At 38.9% G+C, this 26,336-nt stretch overlaps 2 protein-coding genes across 5 annotated transcripts in view; both read left to right on the top strand.

Annotated features, from left to right (window-relative positions):
* Positions 1–26,290, top strand: LOC110395099. 4 transcript variants are annotated; one of them, XM_021389221.1, is made up of 17 exons: positions 1–137; positions 925–1,011; positions 4,920–4,988; positions 5,361–5,391; positions 7,033–7,092; positions 7,536–7,616; positions 8,328–8,464; positions 9,892–10,014; positions 11,347–11,389; positions 12,532–12,651; positions 13,461–13,602; positions 15,244–15,289; positions 15,577–15,636; positions 16,990–17,097; positions 17,897–17,993; positions 18,968–19,168; positions 22,079–26,290. In XM_021389221.1, the coding sequence occupies exons 2-17, from the start codon at positions 961–963 to the stop codon at positions 22,156–22,158; spliced, it is 1,449 nt and encodes a 482-aa protein (XP_021244896.1). In that variant the 5' UTR covers positions 1–137; positions 925–960; the 3' UTR covers positions 22,159–26,290. The 4 variants fall into 4 exon arrangements, 3 of the variants coding, with proteins under 3 accessions (XP_021244896.1, XP_021244897.1, XP_021244895.1); XM_021389222.1 differs by lacking the exon at positions 1–137 and adding an exon at positions 235–259; XM_021389220.1 differs by lacking the exon at positions 1–137 and adding an exon at positions 429–566 and having other exon boundaries at positions 22,079–25,410.
* Positions 22,182–26,336, top strand: part of TEX10 (testis expressed 10) — a 50,956-nt gene continuing 46,801 nt past the window's right edge. The window contains exon 1 of the mRNA XM_021389215.1: positions 22,182–22,199. The gene's annotated coding sequence lies outside the window, so the exon portion shown is untranslated. The remainder of the gene's footprint in view (positions 22,200–26,336) is intronic.

Here is a 26,336-nt window from a genome sequence, read left to right on the forward strand (position 1 = left end):
AGCTGACACACGGTTTCAGCAACATCTACCGCGGAGGGATGGAGGGAAGGATGGAGGGATGGAGGCCGTGCGCCGTTTCCCCGCTCCCGCCGAGGCCGCGCCGTGCGGCGAGGACGCGCGCCGCTTCCCCCGGGCCGGTAACAAAGCGCCGCCGCCCCCGCCCCGCTCTGCTCCCAGCCGCCGGCAGCTCGCAGCCGCTCCGCAGCTCCCCGCAAAGCCCGCGCTGGATCGCCGCCTTCCCGGAGGAAGCGGGCGGCGGGTGCGGCCCCGCGCGGCACGCCGACCCTACGGGGGAAGAGAGGGGGCGCGGGGCGAGGAGGGCGCGGCGCTGCCAAAAGGTGTCGAGGGGGCTCGCGGCCCCGGCGGCACCCCAGCCCCTTTCGCCACGTTGGGGCTCGGCCCCTGGCCGGGCTTTACCTCCGACAGCGCCCGGCGGCCGTTCAGCAGCGCTCCCAGCGGCCGCCGGGGGAGGCGGTGGGCCGGGGCCCCGCCGCTGCTTGAGTACGAGCGGCCCCGCGGGAGGAGACGGCCGCGCCGCGCTGGCTGCGGGAGCTGGGGGGCCGGCGGTAAGGCCGGCGTCCTGGGCACCGTCCCTGCCGGGAAGGGTGGCCGAGGCCCCTCGTTCTCTGGAGACGCCGTTCGGCCTCGGGGAACGTGGGGACGTTGGGAATAGTTCGGCTTTGTTCTGCTTCGGGGGCGCGTGGGACCTTCTGGGGGCTTTGTGCTGCTCAAAGGAAGCTTCGGGGGAGGAATTGTTTCTTTCCGTGGCACTCGTACTAAAAATACCGCCGTCAGCCCGGAGGTTTAGAGGCTTAATGCCGCTGAGGACGAGGCGCGAGTTAAAATTGGAATATGCGTAACGCTTGGATGCGCGGAGTGGATGGTTTCCTGGCGCTGAAATAACAGTTTGCCATCTTTCTGTAGTCTTCCCAGAGCTACTGTGTCATCTAAAGGGCGGCTATGGACCCCGAGGCGGAGATAAAGAAGCAGGTGAACCCTTTCTACTGTAATGTAAGTATTGCTCGCTGAGAACTGTAACTAATGCAACATAACTCTGCTAGAACAAAACTGAACCAAACCGAGTATGCACTGTTTTGGGTTTTGTTTCTTATTTTTTTTAAATACTGAAGAAAATTGTTGCAGAACCAGTATTTTTTCTTCTTCTTGGAAATCTTTGACCGTGTTTCAAAACGGATATTTCTTTCCTCACCTACTTCCTTTGTCAGAAGGAAGGAAACATCTCGATGTTAGTACAGGATCACAGAGTGGCTGAAGGCTGACATGCATTGCCTGGCAGGAATCGGTGCAGAACAGTGATTTTGTACAACTAGTGGGGTTTTCAGAGCAGTGCTGTGTCGCAGTGACCTTTTTTCTTGTGTTTACTTGCTGCTAGTACTGGGCTTCCTCAAGCTGACTCCCAGTGCTATTCTCTGTTTACGTGGTGAATTCATTTTTGAGAAGGTCTGTAGCTGACCAATGATAGAACCCAAGGGAACAGCATAGAGCTGATCAGGTTGGGGTTAGGGAAAGGTTCTGCACCAGAGGGCAGTGGGCATGGAACAGGCTGCCCTGGGCAGTGGGCACGGCCCCAAGCTGCTGGAGTTCAAGGAGTGTCTGGACAGCACTCTCAGACATAGGGCTTGAGTTTTGAGTGTTCCTGTGTGGAGCCAGGAGATGGATTCAATGGTCTTTACACGTCCCTTCCAACTGAGTATGTTCTGAGATTCTGTAATGGCATTCTGCTAGGAGTGCATGTAGTACACAGGGTCTGGCAGTAAATGAGAGACTAAGGTGTCTTTAGCTGCTAGCTGAAGCCTGGTGATGCAGGTTCCTTGCTGTTACCTTTCCTTGTTACAAATGTATTTGCCATTTTTCGGTATCTTGAAAAAACTTGCTGAGGTGTGTTGGTTTGAATTCAAATTAGACAAGGGAATTTCAATTACTGTGCCAGCTCTACGCCTTGAGAATACCAATGAAAACAATAGCTGTGTTCACACTGGCTTCTGGCAGTGCTAGGTTGCTGGTTCGCCTCTCTTCTACTCAGTTATGAAGTATTTCCATTTGTAACCCACGTCAGCTTTCCTTAGTAGCATTTTTTAATGTTCTTGCAAGTGTTTGCTATGTGTTCTCTGTTCCACATTGTTCACTTTGTGTGATCCTTATAAGCTCACAACTTTAAAAGTTGCACTATTTTTTCAAAACTTGAACAGAAAATATTTTCAGAGGCTGCTATGAACTTCAGAATCCCAAGTTACAGTAACTGTGAGGTCTTGCTGCTACGTGTTCTACAAATACAGAACTCGTTAACACAAGCATCGTTTCTTAGTTTAAGGTCGGTTATTGCTTTTAATGATGTTCAAGAAGGTGTAATAGGAGTTCCCTTCTCAAAATAGATTTCTCTACTTGACAGGACAGGTATATAAATAAGATTTTATGGATAGAGTCTGATGCTTGGCTGGCTGGGGAAGCTCTCCTGTTGAGTCACAAGGCCGACAGGAGAAAGCCCCCTCCCCCCTTGCTTTCTAAGCTCCTTCTCCAAGACGAGTCTGGATGCGGCTAGGCCCAGTCTTAGTCCCAAACTTGGTCAGTTGTTTATGTCTAAAGGATTATGTATAGCCCTTACCAGAGTCAGTGTTTGCTTTTTAGAACCTCTCAGGGATTTTCATTGAAACGGATTTGCAAAGTTGAATGGTTGATAGTTTATTGACGCAGCGTGTAAAACAGATTCAGTAGTGCTGTTGATAAATACACTAGCTGCATTGGTGCTAAAATATCTTAAGGCTAGACATTAATTAATTAAGCTATATTAACGATTCACCGGGGTATTGTCTACAAAGTAAAAGAGGTGCAATTCCTTGCTGAAAGAGGTGTGCCTGCCAGTGGGGAAAGGAGGATGAGTCAGTGTCCCATCCCTTCTCTGGTTTGTTTTACTCAGTGAAAAGACAGTGACTATGGTGCACTTCACTGACACAGATCAAGTGCACCAGTGCAATTTATCAAATGTTTTCTAAGCAAGCTGTGCATATATGTGGTATTAAGCAGGGGTGTGAAAAATGCTTGACTCTGCTGAAAAGCAGAGAAACTTCCGTTGGTTCCTTAAGACCCCATTTTCAGTTCCCCAGAATGTGAAGGATTGTTCCTAGGTTAATTATCACACAGTTTTGTGGTTGCCGTGTTTTTGCCAGGGGTGCCACTTCTCTGTTCCTTAACAAGTTCTGGTCATAGCTCAGGCTCTTGACATAAGTACCAGGCCGCACATGGTTATGCATAGATAAGGTTAGTGGAGGCAGCTGAAGGCAAATGGAGTGACAGAGGCATAGCTACAGTCTTATCCGACCTGCCCTGTGTGGAGCAGTTCTTGTTATTGACCAGAGGACACCTACTGTACCTACACCCAGTCCTGTTCTCCAGTCTTGCATGACCTCTCCCTTTCTTCAGCTGTCTCTACCTGTTCTATAGTCCACAGTTGGACCCATCATTCCACTAAAGACAGCAGAGCATCTCATCTCAACAAATTGTTGACAAAAGGACTAGATTTAAACTGTTGAGGAGTTGGGACTGGGTCACGTATCCTGTGCTAAAGGGCATCTAATGAATCTTGTTGTGTTGTTAATTAAAGAAATGTAGGGGTTGAGGCCAGTGTTTGATATAGAGGTGTGGTTGCTCTTCTGGTTTTACCCCAGGCCTCACCCTGTCATTGTGGTCGCCAGACTTTGAGTGTTAAACCATGCACCTCCATGTCTCTTGGGTGCTTTGGCTCCTGCCTTTCCTTTAGCCCAGCTCAATTCTTTGCTGATTTACAGTCGCTCTGTAGTATGACACAGCAAACCTGGTAATTTCCTACAATAAAACAGACAGTGTTGGTTTAGCCTTGCATCGCTTTGCAAGTTCAGTGAAGATCAGGATCACAGAACTATCCTCTTAAAAGGATTCAGGGAGCAGGAATGCAAAAATTCATAGGCATGTCAGGAGCCGGGTGTTAGGAAGTTGTTTAAGAGCCTTGAACTTGTCTTTTGTTCTAAAGATCATTTGCTGCTGCCTTGATGGAGGAAATAGGTGGATACATTAAGACATCTTTTGTTCTTAGAGCCCTTCATGTGGATGTTCTGGGTCGGTCTAAAGATCCCTGCTGATTCATTTCACTTCATTTCAGGTTTTCTAGGGTCTTTTTTCTCTCTCCTTAAATGGCACTGGAGTCAAACTTATTTTGCTGGTTTCAGCATGTTTGACTTTGGTGTGTTTCTGGACACCCAAGACAATTTTATTTATTAAAAAATTATTATTAAAATGTTTCTAAATAAAGGCTCTCTTTTAAAGTGGAAGATTATACTGCAGCTCTTGATTAAAAAAAAAATCCTAATTTATCTAGTTTTCAGGTTTATTGCTGCTGCTTTTAAGCATCTTGGTGTTTTTTTAGATGAGGAGGAAATACTTGGAAATAAACCAGCTGTGACTGAAAAACTTCATATGCTTGCAAGTGAGGCGGGTCTCAAACGGGTCAGAGTGCAAGTGGCTTAGTCTGGGGGCTGCGCTGAGCAGAGCTGGTTCCTCTTACACACATGTATTGGCTTGTAACAATCGTGCCTTCCTTCTGGTTCAGTTGATAGGATGTAGGGAAATGTTGGATCAGTCTTTCTTTATACGCACAAGAATGTGCCGTGAGATAGCTGCAGAGTTCTAGTGACTTTCATGTGATGTGGATATTCCTTTTAATTACATGGTTATTTTGGTGGTCTTGTAACCTCATGAGGAAAGGTTTTAGATGAGGCTTTGATTTGTCTTTAAAGAATAGTACTTTTGTAGAGCTTATCTATGTTGACATTTTGATTGCAGAAGTGATTTGTTTTGACATCAGTGGCATTATTTTTTTTCTGCTGGCTTATGTGCAGTGCTAGAAATACTTCTGCTCTTTAACCTAGATTTGCAAAATCTGGTGTGCTTCCGCATTAAACTTGCAGACTCACTTCCTCGGATTCAAGCACAAGAAGGTAAGACCAGTTTTTGAGTGCAACTTCTGTCAGATTTTCTAGATTTATTTAACAGTAGAATACGGTTTTTTTTTTTTCTTTGTACGTTAATACCATCAGAAAAGGTGTATGAAACTTTGTGTCTTGTATTTTGGATTAGTAAACAGAATACATCAGAATTTTGGAGAATATAGGACTGTTAATTAGTCCAGAATGGAAGTATTTAAATCATGTACATATTTTTGCCTAGTTATCTTTTTTTAGTGTAAGATAATTTTCTTGGGGTGATCTAGAGTGTTAGTGTTAATCTAACTTCCTTTATTGATGATGAAACTTCAGCATTGCTATTTTTTGAATCGTAAGTGACTTTTTTTCCTTCATTGGTGGTTTTAGGTTGAAGAAGCCCTGAAGGCTCACGGCATTGGTAAGTGCAAGATTTTTTACTTCTTATTTTGTTTTATAGATGCACCTTTCAGCCTGCCCCAATTTAGAGGAACAAAAAAGAAAAGGCTTTCTCAAGATTTGTGCTTTAAGACCTATCCTGTGTTCTTTAGTGATGAAATTGTATAATCTTACAGAAACAAATAATAATGTGAGAAAAGTTTATTAAAATGATTTGGCTACAATACTGATGAACACCTACATTAGCATTTTGAGAAATCTCAAAGAATTTGAGACCTTCAAGATTTAAAATACATTTAAAAAAAATTGTGCTTCCCAAAGTATGTACTTACTCAGTGCACACTTTTTATTTGGTTTTTAAAAGAGCTTATTAACCCCTCGGTAGTATGTTCAGTTCTGGGGCCCCCAGCACAAGAAGGACATGGAGCTGCTGGAGCAGGTCCAGAGAAGAGCCATGAAGATGATCAGAGGGCTGAAGCATCTCCCCTACCAGAACAGGCTGAGAGAGCTGGGGCTCTTCAGCCTAGAGATAAGAAAGCTCTGGAGGGGACCTTATAGTGGCCTTCCAGTACCTGAAGGGTCCTACAGAAAAGCTGGGGAGGGTCTTTTTATAAGGGCATGTAGCAATAGGATGAGGGGAAATGGTTTTAAACTGGAAGAGGGTAGATTTAGACTAGGTATCAGGAAGAAATTCTTCACTGTGAGGGTGGTGAGACACTGGAACTGGTTGCCCTGGGAGGCTGTGGATGCCCCCTCCCTGGAAGCATTCAAGGCCAGGCTGGATGGGGCTGTGAGCAACCTGGTCTAGAGGGAGATGTCCCTGCCTACAGCAGGGGAGTTGGAACTAGTTGATCTTAGGGGTCCCCTCCAATCGAAACTGTTCTATGATTCTATGATCTTAATAATTAGCTGAAGAAAAGGACTTTAATCGGTTTGATTTATCATTACAATTTTTCCAGTTTTTTATGCACAGGTCTAGTTCCACTAGGAATGAGGGCATAGCTATAGCTATTCTGCTACTTCGTGATGCACCGAAATATATTTACAGCTTTGTACAGTGAACGACTCATATTATGAGTTTATTACTTCTGTCATAGTTTTCTTAAGGTTCTGCAGCTCCAACACTATCACATGCCATATGCGGAAAGAAAGAATATCTGACTGGGGAGGAGGTAGCTGCAGAGCTTTTAAAAAAGGTGGGCAGGCTGTGGGCTGAATCGAGTGCCCTGGGAAGCAAGAGGTTTGTCTCAAGTTCAGTGGATTTAAACTGAACTGCTGTGGTGTATTAGATTAAAGAAGACCTGAAATTTATGAAATGAAGCTTTCTTAATTATAGAATAAGAGATATTTGCATTGCAGAGAATCAATCGGACTTTTCCCTTGCTGCAGATTGCCTTCTATACAAACTAAATTACTGCCAAAATTACGTACAATTCAAGCCACTCTTTAAGAATATAATTTTGTGATATGTGCTTATCCCCATGCTGTGAGATAGCTAGTGGTTGAGTTGGTCTTCCTCTGCCTGCTTCATTGTATTAATAAAGACATTTGTTGTTGCTTGGTATGAATGTGCCTTGTCTCCTTTTTTTTTTCTTTTGCTAAAAACATCACGTTGTAATTTTCACTTGTGAGTTTTATGGTTTAATTTTCTTTTGTGTTTTAGTTAAAACTGTGAGTGGCACAGGGGACCGAGTGAAAGCACCTGTAAAGCTTCCTGATTATGGTAAGAGTGTTTAATGCCCCTCCCTATACCTATCATCACCCCCCTCCAAAAAAAAAAAAAAAAGAAAAAGGCAAAATAAAATGTTTTGAGGTACAGATGTCTGAACCACAAAAGGTCATTTGAAGTTCATTTCTATCAATTTTATTTCTGATCTGCAGTACCTTTTATAATACCACCTAGAACAATAGTTGCAAGCTAGGTATTTCAGAAAGTGAAAATAGGACTTCAGGGGTTACGTTACTCGATAGCTGACTCGATTTGTGATGTGGGGCCCATTGTAAGCAGGGATTCACTTACATGTGAATTACTTAGCGGGTGTTCTCTGGGCCAGAGTTTGGAGTGAGGACTTTGTTTCCTTTTGAAATTTTGTGATGACTTGAGGCTATGAAGGCTGACTGGTGGGCTTGTAATGGGAGATTACATAAAGCAATTTTATCTTACAGTGCAGACTAAACCAGAAAGGTATCATGGACAGACCTTGGAAGAACAGCTTAATACATGTAAAGATTCAGAACCTGCACTTGGTGAGAGTTCTTAATAGTGTAATTGCTTGCTTGTATAATGTTTATCTTTGAAGAGTATTGAGTTATTTTTAAAATGTAAGCCTTTATTACACATTATGTAATTCTATTGAATGTACATTGAGTACCTAGTGGTATGGTATGAGAGGGACAGATCTTAGTAACAAAACTATTGGATTTAATGTGGAATGTTCTTGTGGTCTGGAAACAATCTAAGGTGGTATAATAGTAGCACTCATTTAAGTCAAAGTGTCTTTCCATTTTCTTCTAACGTAGCAGCCCATCCTGTGGAAGAGGGGGAGAATAGAGTGGACAGGAAAAATAACTACAGTGGCATGTATTAAAATGTTTAGAGAAATAAATTCCTTTCTGAATCCTTTTTTTTTTTTAAAGTTGTCATTAATTTTTAAGTCAATTTTTTTTCCATTGTGTCAAGTTCTATGTGGTAAACATAAGGCATCTTCAAGACATTTTATGTCTTTGTGTTGAGGAATTCTGGAAGACAGGACAGCCAAAAGATAAAGTAACTTGTAATTTTGAAAATCTTAATTCCAGTATTTGACATGCAGTTTTGATAGTTTCCGTTAGTATCACTTTTGTAGCTAGCACTGATTATTTGTTTCTTAAGCTCCAAAATATAGAACAAATTGTTTCAGCAAACATCACATTTCCTAACTTTCTTTCTTTCTTTTTTTTTTTTTTAAATCAATACAGGACTTAATTATATAATTGAATATCGATCAAAAGACAATATTCCTTTTCTCTATGAGTGTCAACTGTGCCACTGTAAAACAGGACTGAGCAACATGTTCATGCATGTTTGTGGCTCCAAGCACAGACTGGCATATCTGGTAAGATTTTACTTTAAAATAGTTTTGTTTTGTTGATGTAGATTTTGTTTTGTTTAACTAGAGAATTTGAAAATTGTATTTTTTAATTAAAAAAAACATTTTTTTAAGCTGTTATGTTTTTACAGAAGCTTTTATATATTTAGGCTATGAGTGTGCAAATTGATTTGTTTTCTAAAAAGTGGATTTATAATTCAACTCATCGATAATATGTATGCCTGGATGTTGCTGACACTGAGTTGTCAGCTTATTTTGTATGACCAGTAATGCCAATAATGAAATCCACAGCCATAATTGACTACAAGTAGATTTTTAATTAAAAAATATATTTTAAAGAACTGGATCAATGAAGAAATTGTTCCATCTTTCAGAAGCTAATGTTACGAGACATATTGCATTGATTCTGCAATGATGTCCTTCTTATACATCATGCTGGCTTTGTTCATTAACTCATCTGGATGTGCTCAGTGAGACTTGCATTGATGGTTTTCATGCTATTAGCTCTTGTATTTCTTGTTAGCTTTGAACTGTTTTCTTCAGTTCTGAATATTACTGCATCTGTGTTATATTCTTAAATACTGTAAAGCATAGTAATAATATTTCAGCGAGAATAACATTTAATTCATGCACCTGGGATGTATTAACCCTAGTGGGACAGGCTAGTTCTGAATAAGAACTAGGTTCCTTGTGGCCAGTAATCTACAGATGACTAAGTAGTGTACCTTGGCATCAATGGATGTTAACAGCAAACTCAGCGGTGCTAACAAGGGTATAGCCAGTAGATCAAGGGAAGTGATTATTTCTGTTTTCCCTTTATTTGTTAGGCTGTATCTAGAATAGTCTAGTTTTGTGCTCCTGCAAACAAGGGAGTTACTGATGAGATTGAGCAAGTCCAGTGGAGAGCTGCCGAGATGATGAGAGAGCTGAAGCACTCCTCCTTTGAGGAGAAACTGAGATAGTTGGGCTTGTTCAGATTGGAGAAGAAAAAGCTGCAGGAGCATCTGGTCCTTCAGTACCTCAGGGGAGGCTGTTAATAAGACAGAATCAAGCCCTTTGTGGAGATGCCTGGCAGGAATATAAATTCTAGAAGGGAAATTTCCTGCCCGACATAAGATTTTCACTATGAGGACAGTCAAACATTGGAGCAGGTAGTCCAGAAAGATTGTGCAATCTCTGTCTTCAGTGCTTTTCAAGACCGAATGGACGGAGCCCTGTGCAACCAGTTCAGATTTGAGTGCTGAGCTTGCTTTGAGAAGATTTGGCTTCGGTCCGCTCAATTTTTCTGCAATTGTGTATCCAAACATTTTAATATGTTCTGTTTTGTATATATACAAGTTGATTTTTCTCCATCAGTATTAGCTGTTCTAGATCTTGAAAAAGTTGCATGGGGTAAAGTGTGACTTACAATTTGCATTTCCTTACTTATCTAGAAACAACATTATCCTGAGATAGCAGAATCGGATGAAGTTAAGGGTAAAGGCTCTGAACTGAACAGAAAAGTTAGGCAAGTTGCATTAACAATTGAGAAGAAAGAAGGAAGAAAACAATTAAAGGTACATTTCTTTAAGAATTTCAGAATGTATATGATTATAAATAAACTGAAAGTTATTTCTTTTATGGTGGGTGGATACGCTTAGGATGATAGGAAAACTTTTGAAGTTCTTTTTAACCTTTATTACAAGTACTTTCATCTTCTTAATGTTCCTCTAAAGAGTACCCCGGATGCAATTTTCCATTGGTCGTTCTCATTATAAGAATTTCTCTTGTCTGAAATAATATTTGAGCTACCTGAGTCCACAGAAACGCAACTGTAGGGAGCACAATATACAGAATATCTATGTTAATATGTAATCAATTCCCAGTTGTGTGTGCAAAATAACTTGTTTCATTGCTGCTAGGAAATTGTCTTTTATACTTTCCCAAATGAGTTTGTGCTTTGCTGGCATCCTGTGGCAGTTGACGAAAGAACCAGGTTTTAAAAAAAAAAAAAGTAAGGAGTGGAAACTTGCAGGTGGATTTGGGGTTCTCAGCTATGGCCTGGCATCATAGGAGCACCATGAGCACACATTGTCAAGGGGCAGTGCTATTAGAAGCATGTTCTTAAGAAGTTATTGTCATATTGCTTTCAGTTGTTGTTTATACCCCAACAATGTTTAAAAAAACAACTTGATTCAGGTGCTTATCAGTCTTTATGCTATACCTTAAATTTGTACAGATTTCAATGTCTGTCAACAGCATGCTTGTTAAACAGTGCTTCTTGGCAAGAGCTAATACTAATAAGTATTCTTTTTGTACAGGACCAAAATCTTGTTAAATTATGCAAGGTCTGGCTTTTGGCAGAGTCGTAGGTTCTTGCATCTGGAATTTGTTTGCACACAGGATATTATTGTTTGCAAGCAAATCAGTAAAATGTGATTAATACTTTTCCAGTGTGATTATGGAAATAACATACATATGTATGTTTATTTTCAGATTTTTCTTGATGGGTATAGAAATAACTGATGCCATTTATATTTTATAGGTTGTCTCTGGAAAAAAGAAAAAAAGTTTAATTGCGTTCATAACAAAATCATCCTTGATTTAAGGAACTTTGAAGTATAGAGTGCATAACCTGTTATTAATTTCATTGATGTATGTTTCTGAAACAACTACTTTATATTTTATTTTGAATATCTACTCAGGATTTTACACTGTTGCATGTAATGTTAATGGTCATACCAATACAAATAAGTATTTAATGAGATACTTAAGATTTTATCTGCAAAATACCTAACATGACTGGTCTTACTTGTAATAATTATTTTATAATTATATATTATTATATATTATTTTATAATAGATATTATTTTGTTTTATAATTTATAATAATTATTTGTATTTTTTAGGTTGTTGTAGAAGCTCCGATAATCAGGAAGAGATGGCAAGAATGTAAGTGCACTCACTGGGATGTAAATTGTACATTTCTAACTCGGGTAAACTTGTTTTGATCTAAGACGGCTTTATTTCAGGGCAGATTGAAAGATTTGGTCAGAATGACCTTGTGTGCATATGTTCTTAGCTGTGTTTTGTAAGGTCTATTGTACTGAAAATATGTTGGATGAACAAGTTTTTTTTTCTCCACGGGCAACTAGAGAGACCTGTTGTTTATGTCTGTTCTCTCTCCCTCTTTCCATTCTCCCCCTCATCCACAATACTAAAAAGTCTTCCTCGTTTTGCAGAAACATTTATTTATTTTAACTGCTAACAACTGTAGTCTCTCCAGTGCCAGCTACTCAGAGGCATTCTGGGGCACTGGGCGGAAGGAGCAGGTTGGAGCTCAATGTGTACATTTACCAAGCAGTCCAGAAAGCCAGGTGTAAGTCTCTCACCTGTGGAAGGAAACCTTCAGTTCTGCCAGCCATTGGTGTTCAGAAAGCTGTAGGAACACGGTATCTGTGAGACTTCTCCACTCAGTTTAGACTTCCACAACTTGTGCGATACCATCTGGGTGGACAGACAGTACAGTTGTGTGCCGTTCTAGAAAACGGATAAGGATCATTACAGAACTCTGGTTTTCAGACTTGCATGGAGACTTGGATTAAAACTGATGAACTAATTTTAATGTGTATTAATATGTAAGGTGCGTCTTAAAATATCCCAGTAGAAGTAATGTGAAGATTATTTCTATCATGATCTCAATTAGCAATGTCATACTCTAAAGAGGAAGGTTATCCATTTCGAATCTAGGAAGGAGTTCTGAAATAAGTTAAATCCTATTCAGAATCCTTTCAGTTAATGAGTCTAATTTTGCACGTGGTGTAGCATTCTACTATGTTTTATGATATTTAATTCTTTTTATAAAGAGATTTGTGTGCAATTGTAACCGGGATATAAAATATTTAAAACTTTTAGTTAATCTTTTATATGTTGTCACATAATAACGCATACAAACTTAATGTTTGTAACTAATAATGCACTGAAACAGTGCTAGTTAAAATTCAAGTGCACTTTCAGAACCACTATAAATAATTTCCTTTTAACTTCTATCAAGATGTTGTCCCTCTTGCTATGTTTCAAGTATGTTTGTTTAGATCCTAATGCAGATGATAGCCCTTCAAAAGCTAAAGTTCAGCATGTGGATACGTCACTTAGTAATGAAGAAGGAACAGACTGTAAAAATAAGGATGGAAAATTGCCAGATCTGATTCAAGGTCAGAGAACAGGGGTTTTGTGTGTTTGTTTTTTAAACTTGTACCGCTGCATGAATTATTTACTCAGTATGTACTTGTTTATGGCTTCAATAGCAATGCTCTGCCGTTGATGTTGTATTTGCGCAGTGTGTGGATGTGTTTGGGGTCTGGCAGGCAGGAAGTATAATCCTAGAGAAGTAAACTGTCCAGGTTTACTTAAAGTTGCTATAGATGGTTACTTTAGAACAGAAACAGGATTCATAAGCAGAACTTTTGCTTTTACTTTATTTTTGGAGCAAGGGGCCCAGGTTCTTTTTGAACATACTGACCATTCTTCAGTGTCAGGATAAAAAAAAAACAACAAGCTGGGATGAGCTGCAGGCCAGTCTGTTTGTTTAGGGCACAAGGAGAATTAAAAAGAAAGTAAATTGGATATATATTTTTGAACATTTAAAATATCTGACAATTATTTTCTTGAGAACAAAACGAGAATTAAGTGTTAAAATTAATGAATGCCATGTAATGGCAGAAACATCAGAAGTTTCTGCTTGTTGTAAACTTAATGCTAGAGGGGGGAGTGGGCTGCTGTCTAAATGCATTATATTTATTCGCATTCAGAAAGTTTCTGGTCAGAAATATAGACTTGGTTCAGCCACATAGCACAAGTATTTGATATTTAGGTTCTGTTTTTGATTTCCTTTCTTTAGATACCTTACTTACACCTTCAGTTTTTATTAATATTGCTTTAAAAAAAATCCAAGCAAAGAATACTTAAAAAATTAGAATTTTGGAAAACTGTTACTAAATATACTAGTTTTTATTGTCTTTAGAAGAAAAGAACGTTCAGGAGGAGCAGGAAAACTGTCAGAAAGACCAGGCAATACCAGATGAGAAGGTTGAAACTAACAAGGCTGTTGAAAGCACCAAAGGCAATCACCCTGAAGAAGGCAGCAAAGGCAACAGTTCTGAAAAGTAAAACAAAACCAGATAAATCCATCACCCCTGAACCCCTTAAATTACCCAAAATGAAATGTTCTAGATGATGACTGCCTACAGTGGATTTGCGTGGAGTGTGCTGTGAAGAATAAGTGGGTGCTATAGTTGTAGAATGCGTGTCTTCTGAAAGTGTGTGCTTGGCTGTAAGCTCCCCTCATCAACAGAAAACCTGTATGTAAATTCACCTCAGATTTCCTCTAGATGTGATTGCTTTTTTAACCGTGTTACTCTTAATGCACTAACCTGATGTATTACAAATTAAAAAAGAACGTTCCCTAGTGATTTAAAAATCCCCTCTGTTACAGGTTTGTGTCAGATGATTAGGACAGTATACAAACTAATTTTTAAAGAAAAATATAGTCAATAGATAGCTGCAACCGTTGGGGATTAATCCTCACAAAGGATTTCTTGGAGGAACAATCTAAGTATTGTACATGGTTCTAAAATGGTGAAACTAAGTTGCTTGTTGTCTTTATTAATAGCAGTACTGCTTTATTACAATTTAAATTATCCGCCTTTGTGTGGGGGGAATGTCTTTAACATCAGGTTTTTTTTGTACAACATCGGGAACCGTGGGAAAGTGTTTGATAGGGGATATATGCACATTGATGAGTTTTAAGACTCGTGCTCCAATAATTAGTTAAGTAACTTTGCTTTAATGACATTCTTATGGAATATTTCCTAACTTTAAACCGGTTGTATGTCTATCAGACACGAAGAGCTGGCACCTTCTGCTTATTTATTGTTATGCAGTAAAAGGAGCAAATGTCTTTTTGTAGGACTTCTGCCTTGCTCTTGGGCAGACATTAAGGAAAAGGATTAATTGCAATTAAATTCAAGTCCAGGTTTATAAATCTTTACATTCGTTTGTCTGGTTTTCAAAGAACTGTAGCAGCTCTTAATCTGGAGAGTAAATTAGTTTGTAAAAACATCAGAAATAGGGAGCTAATAAAATCTCAGACATTCACATCTGGGTTTCACCTGACGCCGATCCTCAACTATGCAGTTCTGTGCTTTAAATTTTAAGAACGGAATCCTTGAGGAAATCACTTGTTAGTCTGGCTGTTAGGGCAGGTCCTGGGTGATTGTGATCATGGAAGGCTGTAATTGCAGAACTGTGCAAATATGAGCTAATAAATTTATGCCCTATCAGTCTTTCTATGGTCAGTATTTCTGTGGCCACACTATAAAATGCTACTTTTTTTTTTTTTTTAATTCTGGCCAAATCTTTTTAAACACAAGTTTGTGAAATACTGATAAAAACTGTGCTGTGATTAGGAGCCTTGTCTTTCTGCAATGCATGCAGAAAGCTTACAGGTTTTACCACCAATGTCAAGGTGTTTTTCCTTCTGTGTTGTAGAACTTATGTAATAGCTAATTACACACAAAGCCAACAAGATGAAAACATCTAATAAATGAACTTTATGATGATATCTGAGCCCACTGAAATGTCTGCAAGGAAATAAGTGACCTTTCAGTGTAGTGTGTCAATAATTTAAACTGGTTATCAATTGCTTGACAGCTCAACCAAGTGGATCGTCTGTGTGTGTGCATGTGTGTGTTTGTGTGCATTATTTTAATATAGTAAAAGAAATAGCGTATGTTTTCTATCCAAAGATGTGAGACCAATATACAACTGCAGGAAGAAAACGAGGAAGTCAAGGTGAATATTTTTCCATTAATGGGTTGTTCCCCATAGTTGGGATAATAATTAATATATGGCAATGATGTTTGCTCTTGCTTATTCAAATTAATAATATTATCAACCACTAGATACCCATGAGTTACTAAGCAAAGCTTTAACAACATTTTTTTTCTGATTTTGTTGTGAAAACAGTTTTCTTTACAAGCACACAATTAGAGCAAGCATCTAGAATAACCATAATAATTATTACTGTTAAATTTCAGTTCTAAATAGTGCACCTAATAGATGTTGTTTATGTTAAACAGCAAGCATCTGCGGCAACTGCTGAAGAGTTCACTAGTCAGGAAGAGCTCTTGAGTTACCTGGTAAGCATTACATCTTAAGCCTTGCAATGTCATTTTTGAAAAGCTTCCACAGAATTGCTAAGTGCTTAAAAATTACTCATTTTTATTAGTAATTAGTCAATATCAAGTTCTTAATTAGTAGTTAGTTGGTAATTAATATTACTAAAATATCTGAGATATGAACAAAGGGAAGAAGCAGTTTTCAAGGGATGAAATGTGGGTTTACTTAAAAAATAAATAAAATATGTTTCCCTTTTAACAGCGAAACTGTAAAGATTGTACCTTACTAGCAAGGCATCCTCCTTCTTAGCGAGGTTGTCCTCTGACAGCAGGGGGAGGACTCTTGGGACTGTGACTGAAAATTGTTTAGTGTTAGCACTTACAGTCATATTTTCACAGACTACGTTTTGTGTTTCTATTGATTTTTGCTTTAATCTTCTCTTCCTCTTCGGAAACAAAAGTTGTCTTATGTAGTGGAAGATAATAATACAAGTATATTTTCTGGACCTACTCTTCATATCATGCAATAATTTCCAGGTTTTTTTTTTTTATGATTATTCTTACTGCATAGTTTCTAAGTGAGAAAAATCTGTATGCTCAGCTTTTATCATTAAAATAATTGAATTTTCTTATTACCTGATAGCAGACACATCCTTGCCTGAATCTATTTCTCTTTTTCCTCCTAGTTTTTAACAGGAGATGCAAGCGCTATTAGCATTAAAAATATGATCTAGTCCCTGTTATGCTGTCGCATATTAATTTGTGCTAGTTACTTGTGGTTCCTTTTTTGTTTTGTCTGGAGTGTTTAAAGGGGTTTGCTTTACACTGTGCTTACGTTGTGCCTGGTGGAACGATTTTCAGCGGAACTTTATTAGCATAGCCATGGGGTATGTCTTCAAGTTCAGAAGTGTTCTGGCTTTTTGCTGCTTTGTGGAGAAGTGGGTCACGACTATCTGGCCCCAAGGAGGAAATTGTATGCATTCACTTGAATGCAAATAGCTCAGGAAGAGATCAAAACACTTATGGAAAAGCATTTTCCTGCATGTTTTTCCAGGAACATTCTGGGGTTATTTCTTTTTCAAATGATTGTCTTGGATAGCTGCTGCAGTATTCTGTTAGGACCTTCTTCCATTTCTCCCCTCCTACTGTGGTTTCTGGGATTACAAATAAGAATTTTACTTACTTTGTAACTACAGCCGTACCTGACAGAAGGATAGAAATACATAATAAAATGGTTTATTATTATTTTTATTATTTATTTTATTTTATTCTTATTTTTTATTATTATATTTTTATTATTTATTTATTTATACGTTGTGATACTTGTATCTTTCATAGACAAAAAATTTTGAGTTGTGGATTTTTTTTTTCCAGCAAAGTTTTGAGATACTGAATGAAGATGATGCTGCTTTTATCCTAAAAGTCACACAGACTCTCACAGAGGCATTGGTGGAATATCGTCAGCAAGCTGCATCAAAAAAAGTAATGAGATTGGTTCTACAAATCTAGAAAATTGTGCAATGAGGCATTTTTGTTATTACGGATGGTTTACTTACAGTTAAAATTGCCATGGCAAATGTATTGAAAGTTTTGGCTATTATATGCTTGAAGAATTTTTGAAGTGATGACAGGATAAACTCGCAGCTTTTCTGTTGAGGAGTCTCAATGCTTTGTCTTCAAAGGTGCTTTTTAAATTAAATTTTTTAAGGAAACCAAAATTCATTTTATCCCTTGTATTATGTTTTCCCTTGCATCTAAGTTTTTCTTCTAATTCACCCCTTTTCAATCCCAACCTTTGGTTTTCTCTTCTGACCTCCCTGACAGTCTTGTTCTGTATTTCCTTTCCCAGCCTTGCCCTGTACTTCATTCACTGTGTAATCTAACAGTATTGACATCAGTTTCCTTTCTTATACAGTTTTTGGTTTGGTCCTACTCATAGACTGTTGAATATCCTGAACCACGATCTTTCAACAGACTTTTTTTTTTAAATCCACTGAGTTTACAACACTTGCTTTTTTGATCTGGCAGGCTGAGAATTAGGTTCTGTAAGGAACAATTGGCTTAAAATAGTGCTTTTTAGATACAGACAGATGCCATGAACAATGTGTGCATAGAAATTCATTGCCATCTATATGATTTTCAAATAACCCTTTGTTTTTCAAATTTAGTAGCAGAAATAGTGATGTGTCATCTGTTTTTGTGGTCACTAAAATGTAGCATTTTGTCATTTTAGGGTTTTGTTTTGATGAAGTGCTGAACACAACTTTTTTCAAACTTGTAGGACCTCTTAGATAATGAACGTAATGGAGAAGAAGCATTGGAATGTTCTACACAACAATCTGAGCTGACTTCTGCAGATATTAGTGATTCTGATACTGGTAATGTTAGCGTAATGGTCTTGAATTGCTTTAATCTAAATACTAGTTAAGATTAAATTCCAGAAAGCTGCTTTATCTGCTTCTCTAAAAGTAGGGCTTAAAAGCAGAATAAAGCCAAGTAGCTTAGATTAATAGATCTTTTTTTTATCCTCTACAGATGTATAGAAAAGGCAGCCTATTAATAAGCATTCATCTTACTCTAACTGTATGATCAGTTCCGATTTTCCTCTGTTTAACAGCAACTCTTTCTAAAGAGGCTTTCAAAGTATAGCTCATTTTGTTTCTTTTTGGCACAACTTTTTCTGTTTTTGGTGGAGAAGAGGCTTAATGCAGGTCTAGTCCAAGCAAGATGGTTAGCATAAACAAAGTTATGTTGTAGACAGTGGAAAGTTCTGTTCAAAATTTGCATGTTACCACTGCTTGACTTCAGTACTTCTGATGAATCTTAAAAAAAAAAAAAAAAAAAAAAAAATCTTGGATTTCTGCGAGAGGATTTCCTTCTCAGTATAAACAAATTATTATTTTTCATACAGTGTGGTAGGAAGTACTGTCCTAAATTTGGAGATAAATATGCCCAGAGTACTAGTGTATCTATTTAGTATCGTTTTTCTTTACAGTGGCAGTTTTCTTTTCCGTAAAGCTTAACTTCTGAAGACCTCAGTTAATACAATGCTAATAACAAAAAATGCAATTACTTGCAATATGAAAGAATTTGAACTATTAGTTACTTTTTGTAAGTGATAATGGAAGGAGCTTTCACCCACCCCTGCCACCTGTGCTCCTCCAGGATTTTCTGTAAATGGAAATCATTCCTGCCTCTTCATTTGTGTGAAAATGTTATTAGTGAAGTTGGATGCGGGCCTCACTAATGATGCGTCTGTGCTAGACTGAAAATGTTTGTTTTGAAAAGTTATAAGTAATGAAGACTCTTCAGAATCTTCTTTAGCTGAAAAACAGTATTTTTTTTCTTTAAGACTATTCAAGCAGCCGTTCAGCTAAAAAGTCCTTATCAATAAATGAGGAAGATGAACTGCAAAACTTTTCAACTGGCTCTTTGGACACAGCATATGAGAACAATGTCACCACTGAATTTTTGAACAGCGTAAGAAATATGGATGTTGAGGAAGTTACTGCTACTCTACATAAAATAGCGGCCACAAATCCGGCTTTCAGAGGTATTTCATGTGTTCTTGAAGACACAAACGCATATGAAAATGCACATAACAATCTTGTTAGCTATGTGAAACGTTAGTAATTATATGGGGCAAAGAACTTTGAGATATTAGGGAGGCTGTTTCCCTTTTACATTTCTAAGCTTCTGAGACTGTGCAGGTTTGTCAGAGTGGAAAAAAAAGAGTAGTGAAGATCAGTACACTGTAGAGAAGCTTAAGCTTTGTCTGATTACTCACTGTGGAAGAAACCAGAGAGATTGCAGTCAGTGCCATAGCTTCCTTGTGGAAGCGTGTGCACATGCAACACAGCAGAGTATGTCTGGAAAGGAAGTTCAGGAACAAATTGACAATGTAAATCCACGGAATTAGCAAACTGTTAAAATTGTTAGACCTCTTCTGTGATTATCACTTGGTCCTAGGGGGGCAGAGGAGGAACTAGGGACTTCCAGAACAAAGTGGTTAAGTTACTGATAGTTGTGATTTATTCCATTAGAGTTCTTTTGTATCACAAAATGTGTGGGTGACAAATGTGGTTCCATTTTATTTATACGTGAACACAACTGCTTGCTTACTCCACAGCAGGACAGGGAAATGAGAGAAAGAAAGTTAGAAAGCATGTGAGTCACAATAAAGGCAGTTTTTTGAGTGACAGAAAGGGGAGGGGAAAAGGAACAACATCCCCCACCTCTCTCATCTCCACACATTCTTATTGCTGAGCATGATGTTAGATGGTGTGGAATATCCCTTTGGCCAGGTGGGGTCAGCTCTCCTGGCTGTGTCCACTCTCAGTCTCTTGCCCACCGTCGGCTTACTCACTGTGAGAGGGTAGTGAGTGGAGAGAAAATGGGAGAGCCTTGGCACTGTGAAAGCTGTCTTTAGCAAGAGCAATAACACTGCTGTATTATCAGCATTGTTTTAGACACAAATCCAAAACACAGCACCGTGTGGGCTGCTGAGAAAGTTAATTCCATTTTGTGCAGAGGCAGTACAGGGTTCTAGGAGATCTTTGAAAATACCTTCTGTTGAAGAGGTGAATAGAAACTACTTAGAAAAGCAGGGTGGAATGTAGTGGACATCTGGATAAATGTGATCTACTCAGAGTGATGGTGTTACAGATGAAAAAGAAAATTCTTCTATATAGACTTCCTAGAGATTTTTTGAAACAGGACAGCAAAGGAGTCAGATAAGGTTATCCAGTTTGTACTGTCAGTTTGGAATTCCAGGAAGCTTTTTATAGATACTTTCGACAGATCAGAGGCTTCTAATAGAACTAAATGGTTGTGGGAAAAGGAGGTGGTCTTTGCACTGTTTAAAAAATAATCAGGTAGCGAATGGGCAATTATTTTTTTACAGCTTAAGGAGGTCCCAGTAGAACTGTGATCCTGTGCGTAAGGACTGTGCAGTTTAAATGACCTGGAAAAAGGGATGAGTGTCTGGATGACAAAATTTTGTGATTACATTATTCAAAGCATTTAAAATGTTGGTTGACAGAAGAAGTTAAAATACTCCTCATTGGATCAGTGGGACTAACAACTTCCTAGTCAGAAGAACAAACTGAATACAAAGAATTAAGGAAAGAATGAAAAGCAAGATGAAAGTCATTATTTTGTTACTGCATAAACACATGCCTGGTATATATCTGGAGTAGAGCTTACAGTTCTATTTCCCTTATATCGTATAAAGGACATTAAAGCTGCAAAAGTTTAGAGAAAACTACAAGATATGGGAACATTTTCCATGTAAGAAGCAATAGAAAACTAGAACTGCTTTTGACCTGGAAGAGAGATGACTGAAGTTATAAGTGATCTGTAAAATCACGAGTGGGTGGAGATGACAGTTATGGATCAAAAGACATAGGAAATAACAGATTCCTAAACTTAGAGTATAGAGGGAGCCTGATTTCAACATGGTCAGAAAGATGATTCTCCATGGAATAGGTGGATGATCTACAGAACACCTTACAAAAGGGTGCTGTGGTTATTAAAATATCACATGATTTCTTGTCTTTTCTGTCTGGGTCAGACAGTGTGAGGCCCACTGAGCATTACTGAAAAGTTTGCCATAGCAGACTTGGAAAATTACCTGCTCTAAAGAAGAACTGAGGCTGGGAGAATGTAATATTCTCAAAACCCTCCAGACTTCAGACATACTTGCCCTGTTCTTATTTTTCCCTTAGCATTTGGTTATTGCCACTGAGTGGTTTTTACCACTTGAGCTGTTCCTGTGTTTCTTATACTACTCCCCTCCCTTCCCCTAAGTAATGGCCATCACTTTCATCAGAGCAACATAAACTTATTGCTTGTGCTCAGGAGTGACCATTGACTTACTGGTACAGTGATAAAACAGAGCACTTCTGGTAATGCCTTCCTAATTATCAGCTGCAGATGTAGCGACAGGATGAGGAGAAATGGCTTCAAACTGGAAGAGGATAGATTTAGACCAGATATTAGGAAGAAATTCTTTACTGTGAGGGTAGTGAGACACTGGAACAGGTTGCCCAGAGAGGCTGTGGGTGCCCCCTCCCTGGAAGCATTCAAGGCCAGGCTGGATGGGGCTGTGAGCAACCTGGTCTAGAGGGAGGCATCCCTGCCTATAGCAGGGGGGTTGGAACTAGATGATCTTAAAGGTCCCAAACCATTCTATGATTCTATTATCTTTGAAAGTCAGTGACGGACTATAGGGGGCTAGACATACCCTTAACTGAAACAGTGCAGCTGTTCATAGGAATATGGTTTATAGTTTCTAGGCAACTACATAGTGCGTTTTGGTTGGTAACAGGGTATTTTGCACTTAATAAGAAGAGCTCCAAACTCATGTCATCAGTCTAAATGTTTCAGTATAACTTGTGCTTTTAAATGTTGTATCATCAAAGCACTAATTTTTTTTCTTTCGTTTTCTTTACCTTTAACAAAGGAATGGATATTCCAAATGTTGTAAAGATCCTGACTGAAAGTGGGACTCTGAGAAGACCAAGCAATGGCAGCACACAGTGACATGGTAGTTAACAGAGTTACTATTGCAATATTTACTTTCTGTAAGTTTGAAATCACTCTTTTGCTTAATTTGAACTCAATGTAGCGATTTTGTGGTATCCAAATACTGCATGATGTTCTTTTAATTAATAATTCGGTTTTGAGATTCTTATTAATTTCTACTATTGCTGAAATGTTTGTGGAAAAGTTAAATTTCATGTTCTTTCCTTTTCCATTGACCTGTATTCTTAAAATGGGTAGCTGTTATTTTCCTAAATATTTTTACATACTGTATATTAGCAGTCTGATCTCTTCTTTTTGATTCTTATGGCTCTTTGTAAGAGTTAATCACAGAATTGTAGGGGTTGGAAGGGACCTCTGGAGATGATCTAGTCTAACCCCCTACTAAAGCAAGTTACCTACAGTAGGTGCACAGGAAGTCATGCAGGCGGGTCTTGCATATCTCCAGAGAAAAAGACTCTGGAGATACAACCTCTCCAGTGTTCTGTCACCCTCAAAGAAGTTTTTTTTTCCTTATGTTTTTATGGAACTCCCCCTGTTCCAATCTGTGCCCGCTGCCCCTTGTTCTGTTTCTGGGCACCACTGAAAAAAGCCTGGCCCCACCCACTTGACTCCTGTCCTTTGGGTATTTTTAAGTGTTGATAAGCTCCCCCCTTTTCTCCAGGGTAAACAGTCCCAGGTCTCTCAGCCTTTCCCATAAGGGGAATGCTCCAGGTCCTCATTATCCTTGTGTCCCTCCACTGGACTCTCTCCACAAGTTCCCTGTCTTTCTTGAACCAGAGAGCCTGGAACTGGATGCAGTACCCAAGATGTGGCTTGACCAGGGTAGAGCAGAGAGGGAGGAGAACCTCCCTTGATTGGCTGACCATGCTCCTTTTCATTCACCTCAGGATACTTTTGGCCTTCTTGGCCACAAGGGCACACTGCTGGCTCATGGCCAGCCTGCTGTCCACCAGGACACCCAGGTCCTTCTCTGCAGAGCTCCTCTCTTAGGTCAGCCCCTAACCTACGTTGATGTGTATGGTTATTCCTCCTCAGGTGTAGGACTCTGCACTTGCCCTTGCTGAATCTCACCAGGGTCTTCTCTGCCCAACTCTTCAGCCTGTCCAGGTCTTGCTGACTGAAAGCACAGCTTTCTGGTCAGCCACTCCTCCCAGCTTTGTATAATCAGTGATCTTGCTGAGGGTGCATTCTATCCCTTCAACCAGGTTATTGATGAGGATGTTGAGCAAGGCTGGACCCCGTAATGACTCTTGGGGAACACCGCTAGCTACAGGCCTCCAACTAGACACTACACCACTGATCACAAGCCTCTGAGCTCTGCCAGTCAGCCGGTTCTCAATCCACCTTGCTGTCCACTCATCTATCCCACACTTCCTAAGCTTGCCTATGAGAATGTTGTGGGAGACAGTGTCAAAAGCCTTGCTGAAGTCAAAGTATGCAACATCCACCGCTCTCCCCTATCTACCTAGCTGTTCATGACATCACAGAAGGGTACCAGATTGGTCAAGCATGATTTCCCCTTGGTGAATCCATGTTGACTAGTAATAACCTTCTCTTCCACTACAGCAGTCAGCAGTACAAATGCATCCTACAGCAAACAGTCAAATTATCCCCTGTGGCTGCAGAGCCGTACTGAAAGGCTACTGAAATAAGAGATATCCTCCCAAATAAAGACTATGAATTGGTCTCCTGTTTTTCAATAAAGATTAAAAATTATAACAAGTCAGTGCCGTCCATCCAGTTCTGAGTTAAGTGCATGAATTATAGGTAACTTTGGGAGTGTAGTTAACAGTTAGCAAACTCAACTGAGGTTGACTTGCTTGCAATTCTGGGATATATCCCAAGAGATGTAACCAGACTATGCTTCAGAAACGCTGATGTGGTAGTGAGAGAATGTTTTATCTTCTCTTATTTTACCACTATAAGCACGATCTGAAAGCTGGCTTATACTGTCCTTCAATTCATGCTCTTTTAAAGTGACCTTTTTTTTTTTTACCTGTAGTAATAGTGTTTTTGACTATATATAGACAGGGATTCCATATGTTAGCTGCTATTAATTTTGTAGGATGATAAAAAAAATGTTTTGGATGGTTACAGACATGTTTGGGGAAGAGAATTAAAAATTAAATTGTGTGGTTCAAATTTACTTCCTGAGTAGAATTTGATGCTTCTAATTAAAGCTCTTCAGCATTGCAGTCAAAAGCTGGTATAATGTAGACATGGTGGAGCCAGATTGCAAACAAACTTTTTAATGTTAGCTTGCTTTTTTTGGAGATCTGTATGAAATTGAGAGTCCTCATCTTTGTGTTTTCACATCTTCACATCCTGGAATGCAAGATGCCATGAAAAATAAGGTAACAAACAAAGCAGCAGTTAAGGAGTATGGTTAGTTATGAATGAAAACAGTTCAATGACAGTTAAAGAAGTTAAAAGACAAAACAATTACTGCTTTAAAGTAATAATGAAGAATCTCTAGAATGGCTTTAAATAAGTTCTCATCAGAAACAGAGGTGGAACCGTAGCTGTTACAGCTTGTTTTCACTATAATAGGGACAGTATTCATGTCTTCTTAACGAAGATGTGCTTGATCAATAAAAACATCTTAGAGTTGACGTGGGATACAGATATGTTCCTGAAGTATCTCCAATAATAGCAACTTTATGTTTTTGTTTTCATAGTGCAGAACATTCTTTTAATTAAAATAATCCTATTCAGCTGTTGTAAATGGCCATCTCTGGAACAGCTTCTTTTTTCGCTTGCTGTGAAATCCTTCCTAATGGAAATAAAACTAAGGGGAAATTACTTGGATTTAAGTTTTTTTTTTTCCTCAGGTCCATTAAGCACATGCTGAAAATGGAAAGACTTATGAATCTAAAGCACACTGGTATAGAATGGTTTGAATGATATGCTGCAGAGTGCCAGTGTGCTTCCCGAAGACAAAATAGTGAATGAAAAAAATGACAAAATGCTTCTGGAAATGTTTTTGGAAAGAATGTCTAACATAGCATATTGACTTGTCTCCCTTTAAAGCTTTCTTTTCTGATGCAAATAGAGGCTCTAAAAGAGCTGGATTATTTTGTTTGTTCTTTTATCTGCCTGTGTTTCGTGATGGCTTGGTATATTCTCACACTAATAGAAAACTGTATGCCCATTCCAAAACAGTTTTTAAGGATAACATCTAACTTGTGCCAGAATTGTGTTGTTTAAAAGAGAAGAAAAAAAAAAGGCACTATCTCTATTAATGATACTTAAGGAATGTTACTGACTGTATATGATGTTATACATTGATTGTTACAGTACCATTGAGACACAAGAAAAAATTATACCAAGCAGGAATTGATTTTTCTTTTAGCTTTGTGTTACTTCACCATATTTTACTAAGACACCAGAGAGCTTTGGGAAATTGTCTTTAACAAAATTGCAGAACTTGAACATCTCTTAGAAGGCATAAAGTGGAAAAGAGAAGGGTATTCACAGGTGAATTGACAGGGAATGGAAAGTTTTGACTGTGCAACAGAAGACTTACTGTCTGGTGTAGGTTATGATGATCTCTGCTATAAAGTTCTGGAAACATTCTGCTCTTATAGAATCATAAAGGATGGAAAAGAAGTTCAGCCACCAACCCCTGCCCACTAAACCATGACACTCAGTGCCACATCTGCACCTCTCTTGAGCACCTCTGGGAATGGTGGCTTTACCTCCTCCCTGGGCAGCCTGTTCCAATGCATTATCACTCTTTCTGAGAATAAATGTTGCCTAATATCCAACCTGAACCTCCCCTGGCACAATGTAAAGCCGATATGTCTCATTCTATTGCTAGTTTCCTCTTGTTTTGCTTCCTGTTTCTTCTAGGACTATGGTATGTCTTTCTCAGTGAAGAATTGGTTATCCCTTGTGAACTTGATCTAGGTATCGATGTACAAAATGCATATAGTATGCCTGAAGGTATGGTACTATATGTGAAACCTGAAATGCTAATACTGACTGCATTGCCTTCACTGAAATTATTCTTAAGTCTTTTAAGTGTTTCTCTACTTTGTAAATGCAAATACTGTTTGTTTGTTTTGGTGGGAGGAAATGTTATTACCAAAGTTCATTTTAGAAACATAATTAAAAATATTCTCATGGAGCACGGTATTGCTAATGTTTCATTGAAAATATTCTTTTTAGTATAC

The sequence above is a fragment of the Numida meleagris genome, chromosome 2 (genome assembly GCF_002078875.1).
Source record: "Numida meleagris isolate 19003 breed g44 Domestic line chromosome 2, NumMel1.0, whole genome shotgun sequence".
Classification (NCBI taxonomy): domain Eukaryota; kingdom Metazoa; phylum Chordata; class Aves; order Galliformes; family Numididae; genus Numida; species Numida meleagris.